The sequence below is a fragment of the Typopeltis vanoorti genome, chromosome 4 (genome assembly GCF_054136105.1).
Source record: "Typopeltis vanoorti isolate ZY-2024b chromosome 4, IOZ_Tvanoo_1.0, whole genome shotgun sequence".
Taxonomy (NCBI): Eukaryota; Metazoa; Arthropoda; class Arachnida; order Uropygi; family Thelyphonidae; genus Typopeltis; species Typopeltis vanoorti.
Genome location: NC_143552.1, coordinates 86,238,232 through 86,259,456, shown reverse-complemented (window position 1 = coordinate 86,259,456; position 21,225 = coordinate 86,238,232). Strand labels below are relative to the sequence as shown.

The 21,225-nt window shown below is 35.5% G+C and overlaps 1 protein-coding gene across 4 annotated transcripts in view; it reads left to right on the top strand.

Moving 5' to 3' along the window:
* The window catches only part of LOC150107475 (zinc finger protein 385B-like), a 139,558-nt gene that overhangs the window by 24,132 nt on the left and 94,201 nt on the right, over nt 1–21,225 (top strand). For all 4 annotated transcript variants that reach the window (XM_090391322.1, XM_090391321.1, XM_090391323.1 and 1 more), the window contains exons 3-4: nt 9,425–9,497; nt 15,480–15,609. In XM_090391322.1, coding sequence (XP_090247448.1) covers nt 9,425–9,497; nt 15,480–15,609 — 203 coding nt within the window. The remainder of the gene's footprint in view (nt 1–9,424; nt 9,498–15,479; nt 15,610–21,225) is intronic.

The window sequence follows — 21,225 nt, the reverse complement described above, 5'->3', positions numbered from 1 at the left end:
ACATTTCAGAGCAGCATGGAACTATTCAATTGGAGTTGTGTGACTTTCAAAGTGACCCCTTTTTCCAGTCAAGGGTGGAGATAGGCATTGACTTGGAAACTGGTAGCAAGGGAAAAATATCCTGCATTGAGTGATTTCCGCTTGTGAATTGCATCAATGTTTGGAAGCACTTACATATGTGAATGCACTTTCTCAACTGTGAGGGCAGTTAAATCGTCACAAAGAAGCCAACTAACTGATGACCACCTTCAAGTAGTCATCATCATTGAAAATCGACTTTGAAGAACTTGTTGCCGCACATGAACACTTACAGTGTTCTCATTAAGTTGTGATACATGTAAAAAAAACAGGAATATGTAATTAAATTTAATTTAACAACTTATATTTAAATCAATCAAGTATTTTATATTGTTCTTCCAGTATTAAATGATTTAACAAATATAGTAATTCAATACATATAACTATTGCCTTGAAAAAAATGCAGAGTTTATTTTTATTTAAGTTCTGTTTAAAAGTGTGCGGCCCGTGACGACCTGTGAGCCAGAGACAAGTGACAAAGATAATAGCAGGACTATGGAATGAACCTTATGAGAACAGGTTGAAGATTTGTGGGTTGCAGAAATTGGTTGATAGGCAGAATAGGGGAGATATGACCGAGACATTCAAATTGCTGAAGGGTTTCTATAGGATTAATTCAGAGGATATTTTTGAGAACAGGACTGGTGGTGGGAGGACTAGGAAACATCCATGGAAGCTGGGCAAGAGTGTGGTTAGTAAGGGTGTAAGAGGTAGGTTTTTACTTTTAGAGTGGTGAATGAGTGGAATAAGCTGCCAGAGTCTGTTGTGGGTGCTATGACAGTGAATGAGTTCAAGGCAAAGTATGCTGGATACTGTGTGAATGTCGAATAGTTGTGATGGACATGATGTTTAGGGCCTCCCTCGATGAGTCTAAGTACTCCTTGGAGTCGCCTGAATTGTAATAATAATATCTGGAAAAGGCATAGGACAAGGTGCCAAGAGAAAAGCTGTTCAAAACACTACACTTGTATTGTGTCAGTGGGGCATTATATCAAGTATTTGAATTGTAAGTCAGCAGTTAGATTTGAAGAAAATACAGGAAGATAGTTTAATGTTAAATCTGGTGTCAGACAAGGATGTACATTATCCTCTATTATTAAGTTTCACATTATGAAGGAAATTGGTATTAAACCTGATATCAAAGTTGGGAATGTTAATCTCAGCTCTTTAATTTATGCTTTTGATGTTATACTTCTAAATAAATCCAATACAGGTCTACCTGGCTAAATTGAATAACTGTTGTAATAGATATGATATGAAGGTCATCAGTAACAAGACAAATACATTGAAAATAGGCAAAAGCATTGAAATTATCAACTGCATTGTGAATAGAGAACCTATAGAACAAGTAAAACATTTCAGCTACTTAGGCACAATTTTTAGTGAAGATGGTAGGTAAATTAAATCTGGAAATGGACAACAGAATCAACAAAACTGGTATGGCAGGAACTCAACTGAATAAATTTATATGGAATAAGTGAGAAATTAGTCAAACACTAAATTAGCTGTATATATATACAAGACAGTTTTCAAACCAGTTTTTACTTATGGATCTGAGAGCTGGGTTAGAAATAAAACATTTGACCAAAGACCAGAGACTGCAGATATGAGAGTCCTGAGAAAGATTAGGGGCATGAACAGATATTGCATCAGTGGCAATATCATATTAAAAACGAGGATGTTAGGAAAGAACTTGACTTTGTTAGCATCCGGGAATGTGTTAGCAGAACTAATCTCAGATGGTAGGTCACTTAAACAGAGGAAAGATTAGCAAAACAAGTGTTCTCTGCCAGGTTGGCAGGAAAAAGACCCAGAGGAAGACCAAGATGTAGGTGGATTGATATAGTAAAAAGTGCCTTAGAAGATAGAAATATAAGATCTGATAAGGTTGGAGTCTTGACAGGTAACAGATTGATTTGGAGGAAAATTGTAGAGATGAAGTTGGTAATGATGTAAGTTTTTCATGTAGTACCAGTGGCGTATTTAGGTATTTCCTGCCCCTAGGCTCGCAGAAAGTGCTCCCCCTCCCCATATTTAATGAACACGTTGATTTACATGCATAACCTATTTATATCGTAAATTTGTAATATAAATATAATTACAAAAATGAGAGCCCGGAAATTTCTGCTGTCCCTCAAAGTTTGCCACTCTAGGCCCGGGCCTATACCTAAATATGCCACTGTGTAGTACTATCATAACCTGTACACTCCCTTGAGTGTACATGTCAGAATTTGATGATGATGATGAACTAAAAATTATAAACAATTAATAGCAATCACTTCCTAACAGTTAGAGAACATACAATCTGTTTACAATTAGGATGGTGGTGTAGAGCCTCACACAGTTAAAGTAATAGACAATCAAATTTAAACCTGTTGTAGTGCAGCATCTTTGTTTTGATTCCTTGCTTCCAATGTGAAGCAAGGTTTAAACCTTCTCATTTCGGAAATCTTACATAATCCTGATGGTCTTGGATTCTAATCTCAGCAGAACAGCCAGTCTGTCCAAAGTCGCAGTGATGACAAGAACAGAATATTTGATAAATACTAGAAGAGGATAGAGGTGATAATTTACCCTTAATAGATGTAAGAAAGAAGATAATTTCTGGGCTGGTTTGAAGATGGTATACAGGTTATATTTGCAGAGCTCTTGCTATTTGTTCAGAAGCCCCTTTAAGGATGCAGATCCTTTTAACATATTGCAGTTTAGCAGAGGGATGATAATTACCAGTTATTTTCTGTATTGTGGTTTCGTTACATCTATTAAGTGATAGCAAGTTTTATTTAATTCTTATAATAGAAGAGACTCAGAAGAACAAATTGTGCATTCTCGATACATGAGGCTTTTGATAATACCTGTTTTAAGATGTGTGGATATATCTGTCTGTGTGTAGCCATTATTTAAAAATGTTGTACTAACCACCATGGCAAGCAAATCTACACAAATGGTCCCAAGTTCCCTGTGTCCCTTAAATGGGACAGGGGGTGCAAAGACTCTCCAGGCTCAAAATGGTGAGTTCACTAAACCCTGTACAAAGCAGGTAAGCTAAGAAATGCTATTCAGGAAATGAAAATACTTGAAATTGAGATTTTAGGAATGAGTGAAGTTAGGTGGCCAGGATCAGGCAAAACTCAAGTTAATGACATGACAATGTACCACTCTGGAAGTAGTGAAAACAACCATCAAAATGGAGTTGGAATAATATTAAACAGAGATTACCAATAAGTCATTGTTGAGCTTCATCCCCTACTCAGATAGGATGATGATGATATTAAAATTAAAAGGTCAACCACTAGATATTAATCTTATACAGGGCTGTGCCCCTATTGCTGATAAGAGTGATACCGAGATCGAAGAATTTTATGACCAATTAAAAGAACTAATGAAAAACGCAAAAAAACATGATATTGACATCGTCATAGGTGATTTATGCTAAAGTTGGGAAAGGTAGAAGTGGAGATATAGTTGGCGAACATGGACTGGGAAACAAGAAATAGAGAGGAGACCCTTTTATTCAGTTCTGCCAAGAAGAGGAGCTAATAGTCGCAAACACATGGTTTAAGCTACCATCCTGAAGGCTATATACTTGGCAATCACCACAAGATAATAATACAGATATAGTCAGAAACCAAATTGATTACTTGCTAATTAATCAACGATTTGAAGTTCCATAAAGAGCACAAAAACCTATCCTAGTGCAGATATTGCTTCTGATCATAATCTACTGGTGATGGTGTTAAAAATTAGACTGAAAGCTATACTTCAGAAACATCGACAAAAAAGGTTTAATTTAGGAAAGTTAAAAAACCCAGAGATAAGAAACAAATTGAGTCAAGATCTGAATCAAGAGATAGCACTTATCAAGAATGATGACATCATGAGGGTTGTGAATCATGGGACAGATTAAAATCTGTCTTCATAGAGAAATGTACCAATACCTTGTGTCCTGAGAGAGCAGTAAAAAAGAAAGATTGGATAACATAACTGACGAAATTCTTTCTCTCATGGATCAACGTAGATCATATAAAAATATAAAGAGGTTCAAAAAATTATTAAAGGCAAGATCAAAGAAGCAAAAGAAGTCTGGATGAATGAAAAATGTAGAGAAATTGAAATTCTACAAGAAAAGCTTGACAGTTTTAATCTACACAAAAAGCTGAAAGAGACCTCAGGTATATTTAAGAAAAAACAACTATATTTCCTTCGAAACAAAAAGGGAGAAATAATATCCGAAAAAGATGACAAAATACAAGAATGGGTGAAATATGTAGATGAACTCTTTTCTGATAACAGACAGAACCCAGAAAATACTTATGAACAGATGGACAGTCCATGCATTCTAAGATCAGAGGTAGAATCTGTGCTGAACTCAGCTAAAAATGGTATAGCCTTAGGCCCTGATAGAATACCAGCAGAAATAGTAAAGTTATTAGAAGGCAACAACATTGCTATATTAGTAAAGCTATTTAATAAGGTCTACGATACAGGCATATTCCCACAAGACTGGTTACAGTCGACCTTCATCATGCTACCTAAAAAAGCAAATGTGAAAACTTGTAATGACTATAGAATGATCAGCCTAATGAGTCATGTTCTCAAAATGTTCCTGAAAATAATTCAAAAAAGAATGTACAGAAAATGTGAAGACACCATCAGTGATACCCAGTTCGACTTTAGAAACAGTTTGGGAACAAGAGAGGCTCTTTTCTGCTCTCAAATCTTATTCCAAAAATGTATTGATCAAAACAAGGAAGTACAGGGTGTTCGGGATAAATTTGACAGTTTCGTAAGGAAAAAGAAAATCTTCTTTGTATCTATTAAATTTAATGAATTGACAAAAAAACATTACAGGCAGAGTTAATTACAATACTATCAACAAGATTTACTCAAAATAACCACCATTAGCATCGATCACAGCTTCAATTCTGCTTCGGAACCTCGAACAAGCTGATGCTACAGTCTCCCTGGGAAGGGCCTCAAAAACTGTTTTAATTTTATCCATTAACTGGGCTTTTGTATTACTGGAAGTGCGATTGGTGTCTTTTTCAACTGCGCCCCATACAAAATAATCCATGGGGTTAAGGTCTGGGGAGTTTGGAGGCCAAACATTTGGACTGGTGAAGTCGTAGAAATTTTCAGACAACCATTTTTGACTTTTCCCAGAGGTGTGGCAAGGGGCCGAATCCTGCTGCCATACATACGGCCTACCATTGGCTACCCTTGTTATCCAGGGCTTGACTACAGTTAGCAACTCCACGAACAAAAGCCCGAATTCCAATGCCAGGGTTCTTCAACACCTGTTCCTGCAGATTTGCGAGGAATTCTGCTGTACGAACGCAATCAGATCGTCTGCTAGGGATCTTTCTTCTTGCTACATCCTCGTAGTCACCATTGCAAGTCTCTAGTTCATGCCTGATTGTTTTTACTGTATTCAGGGAGCATTGGGCAGCAGTCGTAATATCCTTATTTTGATGGCGGGCACGAATCATCATGATACAAGTTATTCTCTTCCATGATTCAGGTGGGTTCCAGCTATCCATCCTTTCTGACATCTTGTATATGAATGAAGAAGGGTCCAAACTTTTAAATGAAGAGAAGTGTGTGTTAATACATGTAACTTACGGAAAAATATAATTAATTATAAATATGTCAAATTTATCCCGAACACCCTGTATTCATTTGCTTCATTGACTTTGAGAAGGTATTTGACAAAGTCCAACATACTAAAATGATTGCACTATTAAAAGGAATTGGATTAGATGGTAAAGACATCAGGATCATTCAAAACTTATATTGGAACCAAAAGGCATCTATTCAAGTTGATGACATTATTACAGACCCCATTGACATCAAACGAGGAGTAAGGAAAGGATGTGTGCTGCCACCTCTTCTTTTTAACATATACTCAGAAGCCATATTTCAAAAAATCTTAAAAGGAAGAGAGGAAGGGATTAATGTAAATGGTGAAATAATCAGTAACATCCAATATGCTGATGACACAGCTCTCCTGGCTGACAATATTCAGGATCTTCAAAAGCTTCTGGAACTAGTAAATGAAGAGAGTGAAAAAATGGGATTAAAAATAAATATCACCAAAACTAAATTCATGATCATAAGCAAGAAACCAATTCTTAATTCATCGCTTTCTTTAAATGGGAAACGAATAGAAAGAGTGACAAAGTTTAAATATCTTGGATGCTGGTAAAATGAAGAATGCAATCCAGAAATGGAAATAAAAGTTAGAATTGAAATGGCAAGAAAAAATTTTCTCCTGATGAAATCAACACTGTGTAACCACAACTTAAACTTAGAGCACGCATGGTTAAATGCTATATATGGTCTATACTGCTGTACGGTGCAGAAACTTGGACCTTGAAGACAACATCAATAAAAAAAACTTGAAGCCTTTGAGATGTGGTTATACAGATGAATGTTAAAAATCCCACGGACAGCAAAAATGTCCAATCGGGAAGTACTGGAGCAAATGAGAAAATCATGTGAACTTTTAGATACCATAAAAAGAAGGAAAACTGCATATCTTGGTCACCTACTTCGTAATGAAAAATATAAAATACTTCAATTGCTTATAAAGGGGAAGATAAATGGAAGAAGAGGACCAGGAAGACAAAGAAAATCTTGGCTGGCAGACATCAGACAGTGGACTGGCATGAGCTCTGAGGGACTGTTTAGAGTGGCTGAAGATCGCTCAAAATTGCTGAGGTGGTTGCCGACCTCCAATAGGAGATGGCACTCAAAGAAGAAGAGGTACTAGATATCATTTTTGTTTAATAGCACCATGTTACAGCTGAAAAATGAGAAGCACATTTCAGGGATTCTATACATTCATAAACAAATGTTAAAATAGCTGAGTTCAAGAAGTATCACGCTGAAGACTGAAGCAAACTGCTGTGTTGGTTGGCAGAGTGGTTAATGTTTCCAACAGACTACATGTTTGAATCCTAGTGTGGATGTTTTGTGATTGTCTTTAGGTGGGAGATGAATTTCATCACGAGGTGTGAGACCACCATCCTGCTTATTGGATAAAGTTCCATGTTTGATCTCAACAGTAGGATTTGTCAGCTGTGTAAAAAAAATTCTTAACCCACCCACAGTAATGATGTGCTGTAGATTTACAGCCTTTTATGGGTGGGAGACAAAAAAAAATCCATTAAAACCACAAGGGTTGTTTGAGAACTTTGGTAAATTGCCAATAGATGGCAACACAATTCGTTCATTCATACCAGTGTTGGCACTATCATCTTTTTCATGACCCCTGGCAAAATTTTAGCCATGTGCGATGTGTAGTTCTCGTTTGGCAAGCATTTAAAATTACCATGTTCACATTTTTCATAAAAATGGAGAAAAACGAGTTTTGTGCAGTGATAAAACATTTTTATTTGAAGAAGTGGACGGCTGTGCAGATCAAAGCCGAGTTAGATGCAGTTCATTGGGACTCTGCACCAACATTAAAGTAAAGACTATTTATTTTTGGATAAATGAGTTTTTTCCAAAATTGAGTATTTATTTTGAAAGTTTATTTTTCACTTGGTTAGAGTATAATAAATTTAGTTTAATCCTTTATCCAAGTGTGAGCAAACAAAGTTTGCGCCTGAAAGTATCTTCAGGACTGGGGTAAGGTGGAGCAAGCTACCAACACTCCTGTCTAAAGGATTAAACTAAATTTATTATACTCTAACCAAGTGAAAAATAAACTTTCAACATCTTTCTCTAAATCCAGAGCAATTTATTAAAAAAAGGGTGGCACACCATTTGGCAACTCCTATAGGTAGAGATGACCTGCGAATGCTTCTGCCTGGTATCTCAGCTTGGGCTTGGCTCCCACTGAAGAGACCTCAATAAAGGTTGAAACTAGTCTGGGTAGTGGCCCTTCCCTTAATGCATAACATTAGACATATCCGCAAGGAGATGTGTTTTGCATTATAGGAGATACTGAGACAGGAGTGTTGGTAGCTTGCTCCACCTTTGCAACGAGTTTCCCTGGTGTTGTACCACCTTACCCCAGTCCTGAAGATACTTTCAGGCGCAAACTTTGTTTGCTCACACTTGGATAAAGGATTAAACTAAATTTATTATAGAGTATTTATTTTTGGATAAATGGTTGTACGTTCATCGAAAATGAAGCGCGCTCCGGACACCCGACTGAGGTCACTATGAAGGAAATGCTTGACAAAATCTATGGTATCGCTATGGAAGACCACTGAGTGAGATTGTAGCTATCTGAACTGAAAGAGTGTAATATCCTGCATGAAAAATTGCACTTGAAAAAGCTGTGTGCACAATGGGTGCCATGATTGTTGACTGTTGATCAAAAACGCATGCGAAAAGACATTTCAACACAGCGTTTGGCAATGTTATAATCACAATTTGCAGGATGTTTTGCATCGATTCGTGACTGTAGATGAATCTTGGATCCTTCACTACACACCTGAGTCCAAGCAGCAGTCAAAACAGTGGACAATGCCCAATGAAAGAGCACTGAAAAAGAGTGAAGAACGTTTTGTCAACTGGGAAGGTGATGGCCACTGTTTTTTGGGATTCCCAAGGAATTATCATAATAGATTAGTTGGAAAAGGGTAAGACAATAACAGGAGTCTGTTATGCATCATTATTGGACCATTTAAAAGAAGAACTGAAGAAAAAGGGGTCAACATTGTACTCAAAAAAGTGCTCTTTTATCAAGACCAATGCACTGTCACAATGGCAAAATTACACGAATTGAGGTTTGAGTTGGTGCCACATCCGCCATATTCTCCAGACTTGGCCCTGTATGACTGCTTGTTTACAAACTTAAAAATTGGCTTGTGGGAAAAAATTTTCTTCGAACAAGGATGTCATCAAGGCTCTCAATGACTGTTTTGCATAATTTGACAAATCCTACTTTTTAGATGGAATGAAAAAATTGGAAACTCTCTGGACCAAATGTGTAGCCCTCGATGGAGACTATGTTGAGAAATGAAAGTGATTTTTCCAAAAAAATGTGTTTAACTTATTTTTTTACCAAACTTTTCAAACAACCCTCATAGTTATTACAATAATTCTCTCTTTCTTGCATACGCAAAAAACATTTTTAAAAAATGAAATTACCATTTAGTTTTGGTTTTTTGGTTTGATCTATACTTTCCATATCTTATATTTTTTTAAAATCCTTTTCTTTCCAAGTAACATTGGTTTAAAAAAGAATATTTCTTTTTTCTGTCATTATTTGTAGTTTAAAATTTACAATGTGAGGTATCATACTGCATTTCTATTTATGCAATTTTTATCTAATCAGCATCAGGTATTTATATAATAACGAATACATTTTGTTTTTATACTGCTGTTTCAGAACAAAGAATGATCCTGTAACTCAAGCTGTGTTGGACAATGTAATGGGTAAACTTCCAATGGCAAAACCACGAGTAAGTATTAATCTTGTAATATTTATGAAGTAGAGAAATGCTTCTTGAAGTTATAAATTACAAATGCTACCTGTTATTAGAATAGATAGCATTTGGATTTTATCTTTAGTTCATTCTGAGGATTATCCCCAGCTATACGTTTTTTTTTTTTTTTTTTTTTTTTTTTTTTTTTTTTTTTTTTTTTTGCTAAATCTAGTGTATCCTGTAGCTCTTCACATCTCAGCTGCTATTAACCTCTCACTGTCTTGATCTCCCAACAACCTATCAAAGCTGGAAGTGAAAGTATCTTGATCTTGCAACATCTGGTCCTCTTACCAGTAGTTTATGATTCCAAAATTAACCTATTCAGAAATGTATATATTTTGCTTTTGTTTATCATCTTGAATGTGAAAATTCATCTGTAGTATTTTTTATCTTATTATATTTTTTAAGCTAAAGACACAGCAAGCCATCCTATGTTTTCTATCTCAGTGAGTGAAGATAATTGACTAAATGAAAAAAAAAAGGTGAATAAAAATTTAAATGATATAATTTTCAATGATTGAGACTGCCAAGTTTCAGTATATAGAAAGCAGCTTCTTAGCTTCATGACAGTGGCTCCATTGAAGTTGTGTAGAGAACTTTTTTCATCCCCCTGAAACCAAGTATATTGTTTAATAGTCATTATGACATTCTAATACAATTAAAATTTCATGACTAATTTGATCATCTTTCCCCCTCTTTTATAGATATATATCAGACCTATACATGAAAGGTTCCAAAACTTAGAACACAGAGTGCAATTTTTGGGTAACAAGAAAGAAGTGGGTGTGTGTTTCTTGAACAGCATCTTTCATCTTGTTTTTTTGCAGATAGAGTGAAAGGAAAAATACACATGGTTGTTTAAAAAAAAAAAAAAAAGGAAAAGGGGGGGGATGAGCAAGAAGGATGAGAAATTAGTTTGGTAAAGTTGAAGCTGACTGTAAATGGATATTGATTAGCAGCTGCTTGTATTCTTAGTCTTGGAAGAATGTGGAGGGGTAATGATGGCCAGGGAGGGAGGGAATTCAGTTTTAAATTCAATTAAAAATACTTAATTCCACCTCTTTTTAACCCTTTTTGATGAGAGAAACTATTTTCATCGTGTTGTCATCATATATAAGCATTTAAATATAATGAAAACATTTTTGCTGCTACTTTTTCAATTTTGAAAATAATCTGAATTAAAAAAAATAGCTAGAAGGAGAAGGAATGAAATCAAATGAAGAAAATGAGTGGTGTTTAGTGGCATCAGAAAAGTTATGGATAGTAGCAAATTTTAATTTCTCAATTTGAATTATGCAAAGATCTTGTTCCCCATTTCTCTTCACAATAAGCACATTTTTTTTTTTTAGTTATTTATTTTTTTATTTTTTTTTAAAATCAAGCCCATGCACAGAAGATTACAAATGCAAAACCTGTGGCCCATCAGTGCTGTGTGTATGGACAAGAGGATAAGGAGGACGACACAATCTGCTATATATTTCTTAAACATCTAAAGGTGGCTATTAACAAGAACAGACAGACTGAATGTAATGGAAGAGAAGTTCAGTAAATTTGAGGCTGGAATGTAAATGGATGTTGACTAGTAACTGTACATGTTCTTACAGTCTTCAGAGTGGAGGAGTGATGGTGTCCAGTGCAAATCATTGTCCATGAAATTTAAAGTACCTTACAAGAGACATGAGGCAGAAATGTGATTAGAAAGAAAACCTCTGAGTGAGGCATCATCCAATAATCAGATTTATCCTTTTCTAGATAGTATTAAGCATTCATAGGAAGGTTTAAGGTACCCCCACTCCAAATGTGTGAGCATTATTCCAAGTTTGGACTGTAGGATTTATATAGTTTGTGAGCCGTTATGATGTATTGAGTGGAAAAGTACATGTTAGTTTTTTTGCAGAGAGCCCAGGAAGAGAAGTCTGATCTTTCTTGTGAGAAATTAAACTGGACTGCATTATTGTAATACTGAAGTTCACAAAGTTATCTTTGTCCTACTGAAGAATAGTAAGGAGATCAGAGTTCATGCCATTGTTCATGGAAGATCTTCAAGCTTCTGATACATGCACTATAAGGTATATCAAATGAAGAAAATGAATGGAGTTTAGTGGCATCAGAAAAGTTATGGATAGGATTTTAAGTCAGTAAGAGAATAGCCTTTATATTTAAAAAAAAAAAAAAAGTGGGTGAAAGTACAGAGCATTGAGTGTTGCAACATTGGTGGGGAAAATCTGAAAAGAAGAGCTAGCAACCCATTTGTAAAGGAAGAAGATAGATATCATGGTAGTTTGCCAAGCAGGTTTTAATACTTGACTTGATCAGATCCTCTTGAAATACACTGGTTTCCATAAATTAAGCAACAAAAAGAGAAAATTTGCGATGACTCAACTGTATGATGAATTTTTATGCAGTTCAGTGAACAGTATCATGATATGAGATGGAAAAGAAACAACCACAAAAATTGTAAATAGTGTAATTTGTTAATAAATGTAAATGAAGATGATGGCCAAAGACAAGGGGTCAAAATTAGATTATCAAAGTGCCTCAATAAGGGATGTTGTCATACCCTACAGCAGTACATTGCTCACATTGATGTTTTTTTGCTATTTATGTGTCCAGGAGCTAAATTGGTAATAACAAAGGCAAGATGAGAATGAGGACATTCTTAGAAGTTGAGAATGAATGTGGTCAGGAAAAGTGTGAAAGCTAGCTCCTAGTGCAATGCATGATTAGAATGGTTTATCTTCGTGAGTGCAAATGGCATGAATGGATTCAAGGTAAAGTGTGACATCTAATTTAGGTTGATGTATAGCTTCTCTTGATGAGCCCTGACTGCCTAGAGGTCTAATAATAATTTATCAAAACATTGCATTAATAAACTTTATGATTCAGTAATTTATAATTTGATGTTCTATAATTTAGTTTTTGCTTGAGTTCTAAAATCTAGATAACCTGGAGGAGATCTCCATATAACCTGTAAGGAATGCCATGAGCGCCATGGCCTTGGACTCTGTCCAGTTATTATCACCTTCTTGTGATGCATCCATTATTAGTAAGCCACCTGGATATTTGGGACTATACTTCTTCATCATGTAGCTTCCTCAGTGAGAGGGTACAGCACCATGTCCTTCCAGTTCTCTCTGTTGGTGGCTTTCCTTTTTGTTTCTGCATAGCCATGTGATCCTATCCATGATCTTATATCTTCAAGCCATGTCCTTCGTTTTTTGCCTCTTGATCCTTTTCCCATAATTTTTCCTTCTAAAACTGTTAGTATCCTCTATCCTGCTGAACCTCTCAGTACATGTCCTGCCAATCTCATCTTTATCTGGATCATTTCCTGTAATAAAGATCTCTGTGTTCTCATTCTCTGTAGGACGTCTGTATTTGTCACATGATCTGTCCATGGGATTTTCAGAGCTCTCCTTTAGCACTACATTTCAAAGTCCATTATCTGTTGCCTTACTCTCTTCTTGAATATCCAAGTCTCACTTCCATATGTGAAAATTAGCCACATTGATGTTCTTATCATTCTTTTCTTTGTCTCGATACTCACAGAACTTCTGAGCAGATCTTTATTTTTCCAGAATGCATCTTTAGCTATGGCTGTTCTTATTTTTATTTCTTTATTTTGCTTTCCATCTGCAGTAAAGTAGGTGCCTAAATATTTGTGTTCTGTTGTATGTTCAATTTTCATATTGTTAATGAGTATTTCTGCTCGGATCTGCTTTCTTTTGAGATTTTCATAAATTTGGTCTTTTTTGCATTTATATCTAATCCAAATTCTTTACCTTGTTCAATTAGTAGCTGCAGTAATTTGATTAATTTGTTTCTGTTTTCTGCTATTAGAATGTTATCATCAGCATATCTAAGATTGTTGTATATTATACCATTGATACTAATTCCTATTTTTTGTTTTTCAATCTTTTTCATCACTATCTCACTATAGATATTAAATAGATTTGGTGAAGGGGGATACAATCTTATCTAACTCCTCTTTTTATTTTCACTACAGAAGCCTCATCGTTAAACAACTGCATTTTCTGTTTGGTGTAAATCATTTTTATAATCTTAAGTACGTGATCATCTATGTCTAATTTATCTAATATATTGAACATTTTATTATGTTTTACCTGGTCAAAAAGCCTTCTGAAAGTCTATGAAGCATATTTAAATGTTCCTGTTTCTTTCAAGTGATCATTCTATTAGTATTTTTAGTTTCAGGATTGCATTAATGGTTCCCGTTCCCTCTTCTGAAGCCTTTCTGTTGTTCACTCAATTCGCCGCTTAAGGCTCTTTCAGTTTGTTGGTTAACAATGGTTAAAATAATTTTAGATGCATGGGATATTAGGCTCACAGTTCTGTAATCCTTGCAATTTTGTGCATTATTTTCTTTGGAATTGGTATTAGGAAGATTCTTAATTACGTTTTCTACCTCCTTTCTTGTGGGTAGAGTGGTATCTGTTATGTTTAACTTAAGGTGTCGTGAATCATCTAACATGTTACCATTATCATCATCACAGAGATCTGATAAGTACTCCACCCATCTTCCATTTATCTTTTCCTTATCAATGAGTATGTTTCCATCTTAATCCTGATGTTGATGTTATTAGACTGTGTACGTTTTGCTTTTCCATTGTTTTTTCACTTTCAGGAATGCTTCTCTGCTTTTGTTCCTATTTTGTAGTTCTCCTATCTCAGTGCACTGCCTATTTATCCAGTTTTCTTTCAATCTTTTTACATAACTTTGATTATTTTATCCAAAGTTTTATATCTTAACCTTTCTTTTTCATTTGCTCCTCTTTTCCATGTTGTTCTTTCATCAATAAGGTTGATTACCTCTTGAGTTATCCATGGTTTTTTCTTTCTTGTTTATTGATGTAGTTTTTAGCAGATATTATGATAGCTGCTTGTAGTCTATTCCACTGAGAGGGTTCATTTTCGTTTTGCAACTGTACAGACAGCAGTTCTGAAATATTTTCATTAAATTTTGATTTTACTATCGGATTTTGTATCGTTTGGGACTTAGCAAATTAAATTATACACTGTATTGGCTTAAAATACAATCATGACATGTCACTGGCTGGTTTAACTGCTGTTTTTGTCAGGAAACTAGGGCAAACAGAAAAGTCAGTTATTGGTGCAACCTCAGACTCACCAGTTGAAGATGGGCAATCAACGTTAGTAGCATTAAGGAAAAGAAATGGAATTAATTGAATTACAAAACTTCCATCTTATCTAAAACAAGTATGATTTCTAAATGTTGTTATACAATAGTCAACAGGTAATGTGATATCACATTCACTTCTCAAGTCCCTTTTGATATGCATTTAAAGGGAGCTAAGCATGCTAAAAAATTAAAATCTCAAGAGATTTTACAAAAGTAAGTAGTAGTTATAATATTCAACACTAAATATTGAAGGTACTTTTTCAATGTCAGGCAGTTTCATTTCCTGCTATTCAAAATTTCCTATTTTGAATTGGATTTTCAAGTATCTGAACTACTATTATTTTGATGCTAAATACTACTGAAGAATTCTGAACACCGTAGCATAACATTTGGTGAACAGTAGTAGCAGATAGAGAAAATGATACAAGTATTATTATTGTGTGTGTGTGTGTGAGTAGACACATTTTGATCAACTATAAGAGCTTTATTGATATTCATTTTTTTTAAAATAATTCATTTTACAACCTAAAAGTAAGTTTGTTTTTAGTATTATTTTAATTCTAAAATAGATGTCCATCACAGTTGTACATCATTTTTTTGCTTAAATCATTCATGACATAACCAACTGATAAAGTTTGCAGTTACTCCTTGAGACATTCACGCTATACAGAGTTGATACTTGGTAGTTTTAATTTTGCATTACTTTTAATAGTTTATAGTATTTTAACGAATTAAAGTCCATATCACTACTTTAAATGAAAGTTAGTAAAACTTTCCTTCATGTTTTGCTTTTTCAGGTGGTATTGAAGTGTGATGTATGTGATATCACATTCACTTCTCAAGTCCCTTTTGATATGCATTTAAAGGGAGCTAAGCATGCTAAAAAATTAAAATCTCAAGAGATTTTACAAAATCTACACAATCAAGGTAATGTATTTTAAAGACCTCAAAATAATTTTAAAACAAAATAGAACATAATCTTGGAATTAGTTGGATTTTGAGGTATATACAGGGTGTTCGGGATAAATTTGACAGTTTCGTAAGGAAAAAGAAAATCTTCTTTGTATCTATTAAATTTAATGAATTGACAAAAAACATTACAGGCAGAGTTAATTACAATACTATCAACAAGATTTACTCAAAATAACCACCATTAGCATCGATCACAGCTTCAATTCTGCTTCGGAACCTCGAACAAGCTGATGCTACAGTCTCCCTGGGAAGGGCCGCAAAAACTGTTTTAATTTTATCCATTAACTGGGCTTTTGTATTACTGGAAGTGCGATTGGTGTCTTTTTCAACTGCGCCCCATACAAAATAATCCATGGGGTTAAGGTCTGGGGAGTTTTGAGGCCAAACATTTGGACTGGTGAAGTCGTCGAAATTTTCAGACAACCATTTTTGACTTTTCCCAGAGGTGTGGCAAGGGGCCGAATCCTGCTGCCATACATACGGCCTACCATTGGCTACCCTTGTTATCCAGGGCTTGACTACAGTTAGCAACTCCACGAACAAAGCCCGAATTCCAATGCCAGGGTTCTTCAACACCTGTTCCTGCAGATTTGCGAGGAATTCTGCTGTACGAACGCAATCAGATCGTCTGCTAGGGATCTTTCTTCTTGCTACATCCTCGTAGTCACCATTGCAAGTCTCTAGTTCATGCCTGATTGTTTTTACTGTATTCAGGGAGCATTGGGCAGCAGTCGTAATATCCTTATTTTGATGGCGGGCACGAATCATCATGATACAAGTTATTCTCTTCCATGATTCAGGTGGGTTCCAGCTATCCATCCTTTCTGACATCTTGTATATGAATGAAGAAGGGTCCAAACTTTTAAATGAAGAGAAGTGTGTGTTAATACATGTAACTTACGGAAAAATATAATTAATTATAAATATGTCAAATTTATCCCGAACACCCTGCATATATATATATATATATATATTTTTTTTTTTTTGCAAATATTGGCTTTATGTTAAATATTATTCTACTATCTCATTGTTTTCTGTTATATTAAACTGAAGTACATAGTAGGGTATTGCTTAAATATATTGTAAGAACAGGATATTAGCAATTTTATAAAATCTGGTTTCTGTCTTGTGCATGAGAGGTAATTGATAGGTTAGTTGTTCTTATTAAAATCATATTAAATATTTCCATGCCCATAATTGGTCACTGAGATGATGTGCAGTATAAAGCTTCTCCTACCCAAGTCAACCTATCTTCCTATGGTATGTCCTGTTTCCACAAATGTGCTCTGATAAAGTATTGCTGCTTTACAGGCATCTTCCCTAAGTAGAGGAAATGTCAACTGAACTTTGAGAAATGTTACAGCCTTGCTTTTTGGAGGTGTGAAGTGGCTATTACCATGTTTTGCTTCCAGAGTAGGGTTTCCAGTTTTTATCCCTCCCCCACCCTTCATTGACACATGCATTGTAGGTAACAATGCATGTGTGAAGCTTTGCCAAGCACACTTGCTATGCCAGCTGATAGTGCAGAGGACTAGATCAATTGGTAATGCTTTGGAAGGCTCCCTGATCAGCCAATAAATAACATTGCTCCTATTTTCTCTGCCAGGTTATGCCTCAAGGGAATCATATGACAGCTGGTAGGGGGGGGTGCTATCAATGCCATGCTTGAAGTCTGGGCACTCCCTGTGTGATCACGTCCACTAGCCCTTCCACCCTACTGTATGCTTCTGCTCTATAAATTTTCTAATTTTTCAACTACCACGAAAGTTAGCAGAACCAGTTAGTCATTATAGTTAGTTTCTCTCACAAAAATCAATAAAAGGAGGTCAGAAAAATCCACAAAACAACAAAATTCCATGTTTTTTAACACGCTTCCACATAGACCTTTAAACATCCAGAGTGCAATACTAACGTCAGTGATATTCACTACCACTTATAGGAGTCTCGGCATGATCTTTTATTCATGACTATATCTCAACTAGCACCCTTTAAGACTAATACTCTCCTTAACTTTCCACTTTAGATCATGTGTAATGCCTTTCTAATGGCAGAACATGTGCTTTTGTCAGGTCTGATATCCCTATGCCTGAGATTCATACTTGGAATCCTTTATGTGATATGCTTTGGCTCATGATGTCCTTTCCCCATTTTGTTACATTCATTTACTGCTTTTACTTTCTTCTAATTTATGATTGTCATTGACCTTTTTGATTATTTATTACTGAAGGTTGATCATCTTCCTTGGATCACTTTCCATAAATCACACTGGCTCCCTTCTCTAACTTCACAGACCAAGCTGGAAAGAAGCAGAATTGGTTGCTGTTGGTAATGATATAACAGACATCATTTATCAACTTACCAGAATACCACCCCTTCATGTGGGCAACCTGTGTATGGTATTAGGACTTCCTATTGATGATACTGGCCCTTGTTATTCTTTCTCCTTGTTTTTCAACGATTAGGCATTTGTCTGTTTCATTTTCACTGATCTTTTTCTTGTTCTCCCTCTATTCTCTTCCCTTGGTCTATATTTATCCACTTCTTTTGGTAGCCAATATGTTTCTATCCTAAATAAATCCTTGATCTTTTCATTTACATTGTAAATATTCAGCTCTCTTCTAATCTTCAGTTTTTATGTGGTCCAGTTTTGCAATTGTTTAATTGCTCTTAAAAATCTCATTTCTGCTGCTTGTATTTTACTTTCTTTTTTTTTTTTCCTTGACAGTCCAAATTTCTGAACCATATAATAGAGTGGGAGTGGCCATTACTTGTCATTCTTTCTCTTTTTCTATAATACTCTTCCTGTATTTCTTTGCTTACCTTCTCGGTCTCTGCTATCTTATCTTCCAGACTACTCACCAGAATCCAATGTTAGGCTGCTACATGGCTATGCAGTGTGACTTGTAGACAATCTGTTATGATATCATGGTGATCTTTCATTAATTTGTCCCTACCCCTGCACTTTAGCAAGATCGGCAGTCCTGGATGGCTCAGCCAGGATCAGTCAACTAGTGGACATGTCTGCAAGGATCATCTGTGTCACAGTACATTTCTTTACTGGAGACAAGGCCCAAGACTTTCTAAACTACTGGTATAGTGCCCAGATAACACTAGCATTCCACTTGCTCATTTATTAAAGTGGGCATCCATGTGCAGCTCTGGTAGGTGGGGATTTCTGGCACAACCAAATGTCTCTTTGAGGCATGAATCCTTTATCCTTATATTTTTCCCTCATAAGGTTCCAACCAAATTCAGATACCATACATGCATCATCTTTTTTTGTAACTCCCATCCATGAAAGGTTGTAAACTTATAGTACATTAGTACCATGGGTGGGCTAAGGATCTTTTAATTAATTTTTACCTGGTCCAGAAACTGTTCTAGAGACCAAACATGACTGAACAGTTGACATATCTGCTCTCCAACCAACAGGCTGTGGGTTCAAATCCTAATGTGGGCATGGATGTTTGTAATTGTCTCCTTAGGTGGTAGATGAATCTCATTGCCTAGTGCAATACCAGTGCCCTGCTTATTAGAGGACTATACTAACCACTGAGCTAACCAGGTCATCATAACTCGGATAACAAAAATAAGAAACAATATTTACTGACACATGTAAATATACCATTTTCTCATCGTCTGTGTCAACAGGTGAAAAGCCAATAGGAATGTTATCCTTTTGTATTGAGAAGAATAGGCAGATCTCCCAAAATAATTAAAAACAAAAAAAAACTACTTTCTGGGTAAGTTGTTGATGTCAGTAGCACTCAGAAATCTATTGTGAGCCGTATCAGTTGGGGGGGGGGGGGCAATACCAATTACAGTAACATAAATACTCAACTATTCTGGCGTTATGATATCGGAATGGGATTTCCTTGATGTTTCAGATGTTCAGAACTTAAAGATCAAAGAGTGACAGGTAAAAAGTTATCCTGATATGTAGGGATGGTTTCTGGTTCTGACTAGGAATATCATCCAACTTTTGACATACCCAAATCTCCAACATTGGTAAAATTAGTAAGTTATATTTCATCTCTCTTGTTAGGTTCTGCATTCCTAATCCACTAAGGTGCTTTAAATGTCAGAAGTATGGGAATGCCCTAACTGTCTCTCATGGCTATACCATCTGTGCTCATTGTATTAGTGAAGAGCATGATAATAAATCTTGCTGTGCAAAGAAACCTTAACGTATCAACTGTGAGAACTCATCCAGCCTACTCCCATGCATGTCACAAGAGGAAGGATGAAAAAAATATTCTGTTTGGTCTTTATATTTTAAATCTCATATCAGTATGTAAAAAGGAATCTAGCAACCATACCTCTTGAAATCCTTTTACATATTTTCAAAAATATTAAAAGTATCATAAACTCATGTGTCCCAACATATGAAAATTTCAGAATACCTGAACTTTGTGATCATGAGTGCTTTTCTGTGGAGCACATTAATCACCTGACATATTTAGGAGTTGCTCCTAAAATGATCCCTCTGAATGATAACTTACATGTCAAGGAAATTGTGGTCAGGGAGCATCACTGAAAGAAAAGATCATGTAAGTCCACAGAAAAAATGGGTAATTCTGTATCCACTGAATATAACTTAAAGAAAAGAACTTACCCTGACGTATCAGATGATGTATTACCTTTTTTGAGAAATAGATGGATACTGGTCAACCATATTTCTCAAAATTGGATAAGTCTACAAAGCCAGAAAAATATGGAAATTCTTACGATGGAACTCTCATGGATTCTGTCAAAATATTGATATCACATTTCTTCTGAGAAACAAGCCTATCTGTTTCTCTCCACACTAGACATTTAAAATGCTGTAAGTACTCCACCTTAAGACATTTCACTTATGCATGAAGATGGAACTGGAGGTGGATCTGCTTTTGGAGATCCTGGTGGCAGCCATATCCCCTTTTCAGCATATCTTGCTTAATACTGCTCTGGAAGTAGTAGCCATCTATCTCTCAGTGGTATTTCTTACTACAGTCTGTTCCATTTAATTACCACTGGTTCTAGGTTAACTCAGGTCAACCTTGATAATCTCAATGCAATGCTTCACCCTTCTTATGGGTGATTTTAATGAACATAATCTATGGGTTAATGCCAACACAAATGGTCAAAGTATTATTGTCAAACATATACTACATTAACAACCTTTCTATAATAATAAATTCTATACCATCTTTCATATGCTTACTGACTCATATTCTGCAAAAGATCTTACAATTCTGCCTTTCTTCCACTATTTATGTGGGATCTCAAAGAGAACATTTATATGCAAGTAACAAGCTCCCTGTTCTTTGTGCTATATTCTTGCAGAAACTGTGCTCTCTTACATGAATGTCCACATAGAAAATTGATCAGAATGACTAGGATGTTTCCCATCTTGTAAACTAAGTATCTATTAATGATGTAGTGATGCATGTAACAGATCATATTATCTAGGCAGCAACAACTGCAAAACCTCTCCATTCCACTCTATCCAGCTACAGAACCCTGAATACCAAAAAAAAAAAAAAAATCGACACAGAGCTTGGGATATATTTCAGAGATTCACTACCATTT